The sequence below is a fragment of the Amblyomma americanum genome, chromosome 7, assembly GCF_052857255.1.
Source record: "Amblyomma americanum isolate KBUSLIRL-KWMA chromosome 7, ASM5285725v1, whole genome shotgun sequence".
NCBI classification, from domain to species: domain Eukaryota; kingdom Metazoa; phylum Arthropoda; class Arachnida; order Ixodida; family Ixodidae; genus Amblyomma; species Amblyomma americanum.
The window spans coordinates 166,523,875-166,536,549 of NC_135503.1; the positions used below are offsets into that span (position 1 = coordinate 166,523,875).

Sequence of the window (12,675 nt, forward strand, 5' to 3'; positions counted from 1 at the left end):
GATTCCATCATGCTCCTGCAGGAGAACGGCACCTGCGCTGACCTTGGAAGCATCTGTGTGAAGCACGAACTGCTTACTGAGAATTTGAGCTCTTAATACGGGCCTGGAAGTTAATGCGTTCTTGAGCTCGTCAAAAGCGGCTTGCCGCTGTGGTGTCCAAGAGACAAGGTTGCATTCATTTTTGCGTGTTGACTTCACGAGCGGTTGGACTTTGTCGGCATAGCCTGGGATGAAATCGCGGTAGTATCTGGCAAGCCCTAAAAAAGAACGCACTTGCTTCTTCGTCCTTGGAAGCGGCACGTTGGCAAGCTTTTCCATCACCGTTCCAATGGTCGGATTGTCCCTTCTCCAAGTTGGTGTCCAAGAAAAGAGATGTTAATGGCTCCGATTTCACTCTTCTGCGACTTGATCGTGAGGCCGGCCTCGCGCACCCTGCTAAATAGCCTGTCTAAAGTCGAAAGATGTTCTTCCCAGATAGAGGTCGCTACGGGAACATCGTCGATGTAATGAACGACATTGTCTATGCCTTGTAAAAGAATGCGCATCAGGCGCGTAACGATAGCCGATGCTGTCTTAACGCAAAAGGGCATGTAGACGAACTGATAGTGACCGGACTGGGCAGAGAACGCTGTTTTTGGTCTCGATGCTTCCTCTAAGGGTACCTGCCAGTAGCCTTTAGCCAGGTCAAATTTCGAAACGTACACCTTGGTCCCAAGCTCGGTAAATATTACGTTTGTTCCTGGAAGGGGCTCTGCATCAGAAACAAGAATATCAGTGATGTGTCGAAAGTCGATGCAAGTCCAATAGGTGTTGTCTTTCTTTTTAATCACAACGAGAGGGGAGTTGTATGGAGATTTGGAACGCTCAATGGCCCCTAATTTCATCATCTTGTCCATCTCCTTTTCGACCACGTCCTTCATGGCAAAAAGCAACGGGTATTGCGGAGTATTCACGACTTCATTAGTTGAGAGCCTGAGTTGACACTCCACTAGATTAGTCTTCCCGGGAATCTCGGAAAAGATGTCTGCATACATGTCAAGTAAGCTCCGAATCTCCTGCTGTTTGCCGAGAACGAGTTTAATGGGAATCTGCATGGCTTCAATTCCTTTACCGTGGTTTGTGCTAAGGATAGGCAGTTGTTCTTCTGAGTCGCCTTCTATGTGTGCCACATATGTGTTGTTTTTTAGTGTGCCTGATACACATGCATGTTCTGGTGACCTAGGTTGGCTGTTTCTCAATTAAACTTGAGTTGTTAGTCCAGCGTTGTCCTGTGTTCTTCTTCTCCTGGTGTCGAACTTTTTTTTGTAGGGGATGACTGGTGCGGTGAGATATGCGTGCTGCGGCTATGACATATGATGACAGATTGAGTGAAAACTGAAAGAATTTGTGATAAAGAGTAAGACTCGCAATGCGGCTGTGCAACAAAAAAGGCTGTAGTCCTTATATCACTTTCAACGATGAAATGCTGACGTCATATAAGTATGAGGATTGGAGGAATCTAGTGGCACAATACTGAACTGCTTCTATGCTTCTAATGAGCTGATTAAGCCCGCTTGGTGTGGGCTCCATATGGTAGAGGTAGATTCTAATTTTGGTCCGATAAGTGAATTGTATTCGAGTAAATTTAACATATGGGGGAGCAAGGCGGGGAGGCAAGGGCGCACAGCTGACATGCAGCCAGAGGTAGCGTCCCAGTTTGTCGCTGGAGCATCGTAGTGCTTGAAGGTACAAGGCGCAGGAGGGGACAGGACGAACAAAAAACGGACAAGGCGCTCACTGCAGCTGCAGTTTGTTGCACGAGTTCGCCTGTTATAACAAGGTGCAAGGAAAAAAGCAAACAAACAAAATTCATGCATGACTGTGACGATAGCTGCATCGCTATCAATTCACACACTCAGCCAAATACACAAGTTCTTTTTTTGTCAAAGATACAGAGGGGGTGCTCACACATACCTCACTTGCTTTTTTGATTAGGAAGGCTTGAACTATTTCTCTAGTGTCCTTTTCTTTATGCTTACTAACGACACGTGCATCGGAAAACTTAAGCGTACAATCTTTACAGCCCCCACAGTGCGCAATAAAGTGGCCTTTTATAGTTACCTTTGGTACGTCGTTATGATGCTCAAGCAGACATTTTCGTTAAAACAGCTTCCAGTTTGTCCCATGTAGTCTTTGCCGCAAGACAAAGGTATACTGTACACAAACCCTACCTCTCATGGTACACAGAGTTGACGATGTTCTATGGGGCAGCCTCTTCAGAATTTACCTTTGTGCACAGTCTACCGAGCTTTACAGGTGCAGAGAACAGAACTTGCACGCCAATCCTGCTTGCAATTTTCCTCAGATTGTAGCTGACACCATGTGGGTGCGGAAGGACACAATCTTCTCAAGATAGCGCTTAAACAGTTAACATTTGGATGTTGAAGCCCTCCTGTTGAGCTGGATGTAGTTTGCATAAATGAGCCCAGCATCGGAGAGAGTTCCCGACAACCCAGTGTCCACTGCTGACTAGGGCTGCTACGAATGCTATAGAAAAACCTTTAGGAATGAAAACAGATGCAACTACTAGTAATATTTCCTTCCAAAGCACTCTTCCCATACGCGAGTCTGAATGCTTGAGCATCAGCAGAACTAGGAAGACATTCATTAAAATGAATAAAAAATTTTCTCCTCCTTCACTCTCAAGAGGAGCATTTTCACTGCGGTGGGTTGCCCTTAGCCGGCAATACTCATGTACACGCAATAAGAGTGACTACCATCTGAGCCATGTCCTTGTCCCAGGGCCGGTGGACCGAGTGGCGGCATGCCTTGGCCAGCCCATCCTGGCGCCACAGAACCACCTGGCGGCCGCAGTACAGCAGCCGGCATGGGTTGCTGGCCCAGTGGCACCGGTCGGACAGAGATGCACCAAGTGGCTCTGTAACCTGGCACGGGAGACCCGGCCTGCATTCACAACAGAGAGGGAGCTGACTATCCTGTCATCATCATCATCATCATCAGCCCTACTACACCCACTGCAGGGCAAAGGCCTCTCCCATGTCTCTCCAATTAACCCTATCCTTTGCCAGCTGCATCCACCCTTTGCCTGCAAACTTCTTAATCTCATCCGCCCATCTGACCTTCTGCCGCCCCCTGCTACGCTTACTTTCTCTTGGAACCCACTCCGTTACCCTTAAAGACCAGCGGTTATCTTGCCTTCGCATTACATGCCCTGCCCAAGCCCATTTCTTTCTCTTGATTTCGACTAGGATGTCATTAACCCGTGTTTGTTCCCTCACCCACTCTGCCCGCTTCCGATCTCTTAACGTTACACCTATCATTTTTCTTTCCATGGCTCGCTGCGTTGTCCTTAACTTAAGCTGAACTCTTTTCGTTAGCCTCCACGTTTCTGCCCCGTAGGTGAGTACCGGTAAGATTATGCTGTTGTACACTTTCCTCTTGAGGGAAATTGGTAAACTGCCACTCATGATCTGCGAGAATTTGCCATATGCGCTCCACCCCATTCTTATCCTTCTAGTTATCTCCCTCTCATGATCCGGATCAGCTGTCACTACCTGCCCTAAGTAGACGTATTCCGGCACCATTTCTAGGCTCTCGCTGCCAATTGTGAACTGTTGTTCCCTTGCTAGGCTGTTGAACATTACCTTGGTTTTCTGCATGTTAATTTTTAGACCCATTGATCTGCTCTGCCTGTCTAACTCGTTGATCATGATTTGCAGTTCACCTCCTGAGTGACTCAGCAAGGCAATGTCATCAGCAAATCTCAGATTATTTAGGTATTCTCCATTTATTCTTATTCCCAACTCTTCCCAATTCAGGCCTCGAAATACCTCCTGCAAACATGCGGTGAACAGCATTGGCGAGATCGTGTCTCCTTGCCTGACGCCCTTCCTTATTGGAATTTTATTGCTGACTTTATGGAGGACTATAGTAGCTGTGCAGTTGCTATATATATCTTCCAGTATTTTGACATAAGGCTCTTCTACCCCCTGATTACGCAATGCCTGTATGACTGCTGAGGTTTCCACTGAGTCGAATGCTTTCTCGTAATCAATGAAAGCTATATATAGAGGTTGGTTATATTCTGCGCATTTCTCTATCACCTGATTGATAGTGTGAATATGATCTATTGTAGAATATCCTTTACGAAAGCCTGCCTGATCATTTGGTTGATTAAAGTCTAACGTTGCCCTGACTCTATTAGCGATTACCTTAGTAAATACTTTGTAGGCAACGGATAGTAAGCTGATCGGCCTGTAATTTTTCAAGTCCTTGGCGTCTCCCTTCTTATGAATTAAGATAATGTTTGCATTCTTCCAAGCTTCTGGTACAGTCGAGGTCATAAGGCATTGCGTATACAGGGTGGCTAGTTTCTCTAGCACGATGTCCCCTCCATCCTTCAACAGATCTGCTGTTACCTGATCCTTCCCAGCTGCTTTTCCTCTTTTCATTGCTTCTAAGGCTTTCTTTACTTCATCTTTCGTTACTGGCGGGATGACGCATTGCTGTGCACTGCTGTCTTTCTCATTAGTGCTCTGATTACATTGGCTACTGTACAGGTCTGTGTAGAACTCTTCGGCTACGTTAACTATCTTATCCATATTGCTAATGACATTGCCCTGCTTGTCTCTTAATGCATACATCTGGTTTTTACCTATGCCTAGTTTCCTCTTCACTGTTTTTAGGCTACCTCCGTTCTTTATAGCATGCTCGATTCTCTCCATATTAAACTTCCTTATGTCGGCTACCTTGCGCTTATTTATTAACTTTGATAGCTCCGTTAGTTCTATTCTATCGGTAGTGTTAGATGCCTTCATGTTTTGGCGCTTCTTAATCAGATCTTTCGTCACCTGAGATAGCTTCCCGGTATCTTTTCGAACTGTCCTACCGCCTACTTCTACTGCGCACTCCGTAATTATTGATGTCAGGTTATCGTGCATTGAATGAACATCAAGATCATCTTCCTCAGTTAAAGCCGAGTATCTGTTTTGCAGCGCTATCCTAAACTCCTGTGCTTTCCCTCTTACGGCTAACTCGTTAATGGTCTTCTTCTTCGCTAGCTTCTTCCGTTCCCTCTTCAAGTCTAAGCTAATTCTAGACCTTACCATTCTATGGTCGCTGCAACGCACCCTTCCGAGGACGGCCACATCCTTAATGATGCCAGGTTTAGCGCATAGTATGAAGTCGATTTCATTTTTAATCTCACCATTGGGGCTCTTCCAGGTCCACTTCCTGTTTTCTCGTTTGCGGAAGAAGGTATTCATGATCCGTAAATTATTTCTATCCGCGAATTCGACTAATAACTCTCCCCTGCTATTTCTAGAGCCTATCCCATAGTCACCTACCGCGTGGTCGTCAGCCTGCTTCTTGCCCACCTTCGCATTGAAGTCACCCATCAGTACAGTGTACTGCGATTTTACTTTATTCATTGCTGATTCTACGTCCTCATAGAAGCTTTCAACGGCCTGGTCATCATGGCTGGATGTGGGTGCGTAGGCCTGCACCACTTTCAGCTTGTACCTCCTATTCAGCCTAATTACTATAGCTGCTACCCTCTCGTTAATACTGTAGAACTCCTCTACGTTGCCAGCTATATCCTTATTAATGAGGAAACCCACACCTAGTTCTCGTCTATCCTCTAACCCGCGATAGCACAGTATGTGTCCGTCCTTTAGTACTGTATACGCCTCACCTGTCCTCCTAACTTCGCTAAGCCCTATCACATCCCATTTAATTCCCGCTAGTTCCTCGAACAGCACTGCTAGGCTAGCCTCACTAGCTAAAGTTCTAGCGTTAAACGTTGCCAGGTTCAGATTCCAATGGCGGCCTGTCCGGAGCCAGAGATTCTTAGCACCCTCCGCTGCGTCACAGGTCTGACCGCCGCCGTGGTCAGTTGCTCTGCAGCCGCTGGGGACTGAGGGCCGAGGGTTAATTGGTTTGATCATAGAAGGTTGTGGCCAAGTACTACACCAGGGTGGCCAAATCCTGTTCTGGTGAGAGAGTGCGTTGTCGGTTCTGGTCACCGAGATAAGGCCGCACTCCAGGCCTGGTTATGCAATTCCATCGACACGCGTTTTTTTTTTTTTTAAACCCGGTGGAGAATTGCGTGGCACCAGGATTTGAACCCCGGTCCTCTTGCACGCGAGGCGGATGTTCTACCTCTACGCCATCGCTTTGTAGACCTATCCTGTCAAACAGAGCTCAAAGGCCACATTGCCATGCAGGTGCAAACAAAGAAACAAACTGCATGCTGCGTCAGTCGAAACATAGCTGAAAAAAGGGAGTGCAAATTATGAGGACAGGCGGTAACTCCCAACAATTCAAGAAACGTTTTCTTCATCCACCCTTTCACACTTCCTTTAGCTATTCATTTCAACCAACTTGGCCAATTTTCCGCTCTACTTAGTAACATCATGGTCGTGAGAGAATCTCCTTAACGTGCACTGACATCGCACAGCACATTTCCACTGAAATAACACAAACATTATCATCATCATCAGCCTGACTACACCCACTGCAGGGCAAAGGCCTCTCCCATGTCTCTCCAATTAACCCTGTCCTTTGCCAGCCGTGCCCACCCTATGCCTGCAAACTTCCTAATCTCATCCGCCCACCTAACGTTTCTTCAGTAGGCAGCAATGGGGCACATCACCGTGTGGCAGCAGCAGTCTCGCAAAAGTGAAGAGTCCTCGGGTACCAATTTGTGGCTATGTTGTCTGCGACTGGAACTATTAATTCATGGAAACACAAAAAACAAAATAAATGCGAAAACCAAGTTTTCTAGAATGCTCTTTAGTGCAACTTTAAGGTGCACTTGTGACAATTCAAACAAAAATCTTTGGTTCCTTGAAGTTTTAATTAATGAGCGTATTTTCCTTAAGAAAGCTTCAAAGATCGGCTTGCTCCAGAGATCCCCGTAGCCCCTGTGAACAGTATATGTGAAAAAAAGGCATTCATCAGCACGAGACCAGTTAATACTGGCCCTTTTCCAGTGCTGATTACAATGCCAGACATCTGCGGCAGCTTAAAGGAATCTCATAAATGACATCTGTTGTGTGCGTGCGACTCCTAGGTCACCTGGTGAACGCCATCCATTGGCCTCGCCTCTCTTGAAAGATCATCATCAGCCTGACTACACCCACTGCATGGCAAAGGCCTTTCCGTAGCTCACTGCGCTGTCCTTAAGCTGAATCCCTTTCGTAAGCCTCCATGTTTCTGCCCCGTAGGCGAGTACCGGTAAGATACAGCTGTTGAAGACTTTTCTCTTGAGGGATATTGGTAAACTGCCATTCATGATCTGAGAGAACCTGCATTATGCGCTCCACCCCATTCTTATCCTTCCAGTTATTTCCCTCTCATGATCTGGATCATTTGTCACTACCTGCCCTAAGTAGACGTATTCCACTTCCAGCACCTCGCTTCCAATTGTGAACTGCTGTTCCCTTGCTAGACTGTTGAACATTACTTTGGTTTTCTGCATGTTAATTTATAGCCCTACCGTCTGCTCTGCATGTCTAAATCATTGACCATACTTTGCAATTCATCTCCTCAGTGACTCAGCAAGGCAATGCCATCAGCAAATTGCAGATTATTTAGGCATTCTCCATAAACTCTTATCACTGAATGTTCCAATTCAGGCCTCGGAATACCTTCTGTAAACAGGCGGTGAATAGCATTGGCGAGATCGTATCTCCTTGCCTGATGCCCTTCCTTATTGGAATTTTATTGCCGACTTTATGGAGGACTGTGGTAGCTAAATATACTTTCCAGTATTTTGACATAAAGCTCTTCTACACCCTCATTACCCAATGCCTGTATGACTGCTGAGGTTTCCACCAAGTCAAATGATTGGTTTATTGGTTTATTGGGGTTTAACGTCCCAAAGCGACTCAGGCTATGAGGGATGCCGTAGTGAAGGGCTCCGGAAATTTCGACCACCAGGGGTTCTTTAATGTGCACTGACATCGCACACTACACGGGCCTCAAGAATTTCGGCTCCATAGAAATTCTGCCGCCGCAGCCGGGTTCGAACCCGCGTCTTTCGGGTCAGCAGTCGAGCGCCATAACCACTGAGCCACCGCGGCGGGTCCACTAAGTCAAATGCTTTCTTGTAATGAGTGAATGCTATAAATGGGGTTGGTTATATTCTGTGCATTTCTCTATCACCCGATTGATAGTGTGAATATGATCCATTGTGGAATATCCTTTACGAAAGTCTGCCTGTTCATTTGGTTAATTAAAGTATAAGGTTGCCCTGACTCTATTAGTGATTACCTTCGTAAATACCTTGTACGCAACGGACAGTGAGCTGATCTGTCTGTAATTTTTCAAGTCCTTGGCGTCTCCTTTCTTATGAATTAAGATAATGTTAGCGTTCTTACAAGCTTCTGGTACAGTCCAGGTCATAAGGCATTGCGTATGCAGGGTGGCTAGTTTTTCTAGCACAATCTCCCTTCCTTCCTTCAACAGATCTGCTGTTATCTGATCTTCACCAGATGCTTTCCCCCGTTGCATTGCTCCTAAGGCTTTGTTTACTTCCTCTTTTGTTACTGGATGGATGACGCATTGTTGTGCGCTACTGTCTCCCTCATTATTGTTCTGATTACACTGGCTGCTGTACAGATTTGTGTAGGACTCTTCGGCTACTTTAACGATCTTATCCATATTGATCATGATATTGCCCTGCTTGTCTCTTAACGCATGCATCTGATTTTTACCTATGCCTAGTTTCCTCTTCACCACTTTTAGGCTACCTCCATTCTTTAGAGCATGCTCGATTCTCTCCATATTAAACTTTCTTATGTCGGCTAACCTGCGCTTACTTATTAACTTCGATAGCTCTGCTAGTTCTATTCTGTCTTTAGGGTTAGACGCCTTCATGCTCTGGCATTTCTTAATCAGAGCTTTCGTCTCCTGAGATAGCTTACCAGTATCCTGTCGAATGATAGCTGTCAGATTATCGTTCATTGTATGAACATTAAAATCGTCTTCCTGAGTTAAAGCTGAATAGTTTATCTGCAGCGATATCCTGAATTCCTCTGTTTTCTCTCTCACCGCTAACTCATTAATGGACTTCCTCTTCACAAGTTCTTGAAATATAAAAAATAAAAACTGGGTGCAGAATACTGCCGCGAATCTGTGTACTGTTTGTTTGTTCATTCTTCAAAGCTGCAGACAAGTGGCTTTATCGCTTTGTTTGTGATGCAAGACGCGACCAGATTTGTCTCGATTGATCGCATCCAGGCGCAGCTGTTTCTACATTGTTCGAGAATGTTGTGGTAGCTTTGCACGCTGTATCTCGAAAGTTTACTACCAGCTTTAAATTGAGCATGGCCGAGAGCGGCGGGCATTCTGTTTGACGACCGCCGAGTTACGCCGCCGCCGAGTTATTCAATTTTCAAATCTTTGCGGGCGCAAGTCAGCCTGAATAGTTTCGTTTGGAAACCCTTTTCGCTCTCTTCCTGCATGCCGGACTGCCGTCACTACCACGCGAAAATATTTATCAATAATATAAAAAATCAACTTTGTTCTTTCCCATCACAGGCATAATTTTATAGCATCATGACATGTGGGTATGCCACGGTCGGTTGTGCTTGCTTTGTTTTTTTTGGGGGGGGGATCTGCTGCCGTCCTTCAATCTCTTTAGTGGGGACTTGCCGTTGCTGCCAGCGTAACTGACCATAGCATTAAATAAGAAAGGGGGGGAGTCACATAGTAGTAAGAGAGAGAGAGAATCAACTTTATTGAGAACCTGCAGTCGGTATAGCTACCCTAACATGGGTGCCGAGTTACCGCGACGCAGCCTGGACGTCGTCATGTCAGCGCCTTTAAGACTGCATCCGGATACTATCTGCGGGTAGCGCCCTCGCCCGCTGAGTTCCCCAGTTGCTGTCTATCGAGGGACGCCACGACCTGCTGGACGGCCTGAAGTTGGGTGTCGTAGTCTCCACTCCGTGCTGCAGCTTCAAACTGCGGCGGGATCATTGTCATCGCACTGGCCTCACACGGATAAAGTTGACAGTTCCACAGGATGCGGGCCGCAGTGGCCCACATAGTCGTAACAGTAACCTTTTTTGAAGACCAATACCCGGTTTACATTTTTTTCGATAACAAATGCATCCGGTGAGAACATGACAGTTTGACTCAATGCTGCTGCCAAGAAGCACTGCCAGATTGGAATGTCGGCGGTTGATCACTGGCACTGCTGGCAAAATGCAACACAAAACAATGTGAGTGGGACAGACTTTTTTTGGGAAAGCCTTACTGGATGCGTTCATATCTTTCAAATCTTCAGCACAGCGCTGCTCCTCTGGTGCTCCCCAGTGTCCTCGGGGGATAGCATCCTTGGTCCTGTCCTCTCCTTTGTCTGCATTCTATTCAAGCCTATCATAGGCGTCATGACCAACATTCTTGCAAAAAAAAAAAATTAACGCAGGTGCAGATTGGTGAACTTATTTGAAGTCAACCTTTTTCTTTGGCCAGCGCAGAGTGCGAGTTAAGTGTTAACGTATAGGCAACAATGGTATATATTGCGCATTATGATTTGTGCAATTTTTTTAGAATGTGCTTGCAAAATCCCAGCGTAATTTGCGCACCTCTTTTTTGAAGATTTAAGGGGTAACACTGGTCTTGAAATGATAAAAAATGCGAAAATTTCGATTTTGAAAAAATGCCATAATTGGGATTTACATACGTTAAAGTTCCTGCCTAAAAAATCTGAACATCTAAATTCAACCTCCAACTACTAAAATATCTATATTGCACGCCATGACATGTTCATGATACATGTTCATGATTGTTCACAACAAATTAGGAATTAACAGCAGCAAGTACATTGAGCTCGTCCCGGGTCGTTCGACACGATCCTACCATTCTTTAAAAGTGAAGGAATACTCATGCCGCACTGAAACATACAAGAATTCTTTCTTCCCCCGTACTGTGCGGGAATGGAATGTCCTCAAAGCGAATATTGTAGAGGCTTCTACTGTGGAGTCATTTACGGAGTCGCTTAGGAATTCGTAACAATTTTGCAGCATTCAACATTTTCCTTTTTTTTTTTTTCCCCAGTGCTCATTTTGACGCCAGGCGTCGTCTAATATTGTATAATGTTGTTTCTTTTCGTCGTTCATTTTTTCGTTATTGTGTGCTGAGTTGCGTGTACCTCAGGGAGGATTTCTTTTTGTCAAAGTGTATTTTACACCCACTCCTGCTTAAGGCTTTGCAATAAAGCCAGCAGTCTTCTGTAAATAAAATAAAATATGAAGCCTGGAAATGGCCACTTTGGAGCGAAATGTGGCAGGATGCAGGACTTCACACCCGTCACTTCCCACAACCGTCCCCACTATGGCCGCCATCTTGGTTTTGTTTGAAAGCTGTGAAATATTTTTGGAGCATCCATAATCCGCTGTTTTTCAAACGCGATTTTTTAAGCTTCGTGTTTTTTGCCAACATGACTAGCCTTGTGGATGTTTTTATTACGTTTTTATGATGCAATTTCAAATAACCTTACACTGTTGAATTCAGAAAGAACCAAACTATGGAGCTATGCTATTTTGGTTTGGCTGAGTCAAACATTTCAAATTTTGTGAACCATAATGTCACCTAACTTTAGTTCATAATTATGGTGCTTGGCCAAAATGTAACATTTCTATACGACGATGTAGTTCAACAACAATATAATTGGCACAGCTCCAGATGGTACTTAAATAGAAACTAAAAAATGTAGAAAGTGTCTAAATGACTCATAAGAAATTAACTATTTAGGCTTCAGTTATTTTCCTCTAATATGGGAACTAATTGTAATATACTGAAACTAATTATATTGTTGCATTGCCTGAAAGCTAGTCAGATCCAAGGGCGACCCGGCCACAGATCACAGGGAGCACCGGGCAAAGCGCACACCACCCAGGCACTTCAATGACATCTTCCCAGGGATTATTGGTTCCACAGATCCCCAGCCGGAAAAACACTCGTCAAACGCAGCTGGGCATGGCGAGATGTAGGGTTTCAGGCGAGAGACGTCGATAACATCACGTGGAGGTTGGCGAGAGGTGGCATTCGGGAAGGGCAGAACAATCTCGTATGTGGCAGCAGTGACCTGGCTTAGGGCACAGCACGGGCCAACATGATGGGAAAGCAGAGAGGCCGACACATTGAGATGGAGACCAAAGGAAGATGAGAGATCATACTCTTGAAGGCACAATGCACAGCGACAAAGCTGCCCTGTATGGTCTCTCAGAGAAGAGAGCTGACACAGCTCATGGTGGTTGGTTGTAGCCATAAAAGGCTGGCCGTATAAACAGGGACGGAACTGCCCAGATAAGGGCTAAGCACTTCTGTAATGGAGTAATTGCGCTCTTGGGCAGAGAGGAGGCAGCTGGCATAGGCACTGACTGCCGCTGAAAGAGCACAGCGCCAATCCTGTAGCCACTGGCGTCAGAATAGACTTGGGTGGGGGCTGCCACATCGAAATGTGCCAACAATGGCGTGGTGGTCAGCTTGAAGATCAATGTGGAAAAGGCATGTTATTGGTTAGATCCCCTGAAGAAGGTGGCGTCTTTCTTCAAAAGGTCGGTGAGGGGGCGGGGCAAGTTCGGAGAAGCCTTAATGAACCGATGGAAGTAGGAGAGAAGCCTCAAGAAGCTCTGGATGTCGTTGCAAGGGGATCGTGGAAGG

At 45.7% G+C, this 12,675-nt stretch overlaps 1 protein-coding gene across 4 annotated transcripts in view; it reads right to left on the reverse strand.

Moving 5' to 3' along the window:
• PolE2 (DNA polymerase epsilon subunit 2) overlaps positions 1-12,675 on the reverse strand; it is a 174,976-nt gene that overhangs the window by 22,308 nt on the left and 139,993 nt on the right. For all 4 annotated transcript variants that reach the window (XM_077629628.1, XM_077629631.1, XM_077629630.1 and 1 more), the window contains one exon: positions 2,757-2,943. In XM_077629628.1, the coding sequence (XP_077485754.1) occupies positions 2,757-2,943 (187 nt within the window). The remainder of the gene's footprint in view (positions 1-2,756; positions 2,944-12,675) is intronic.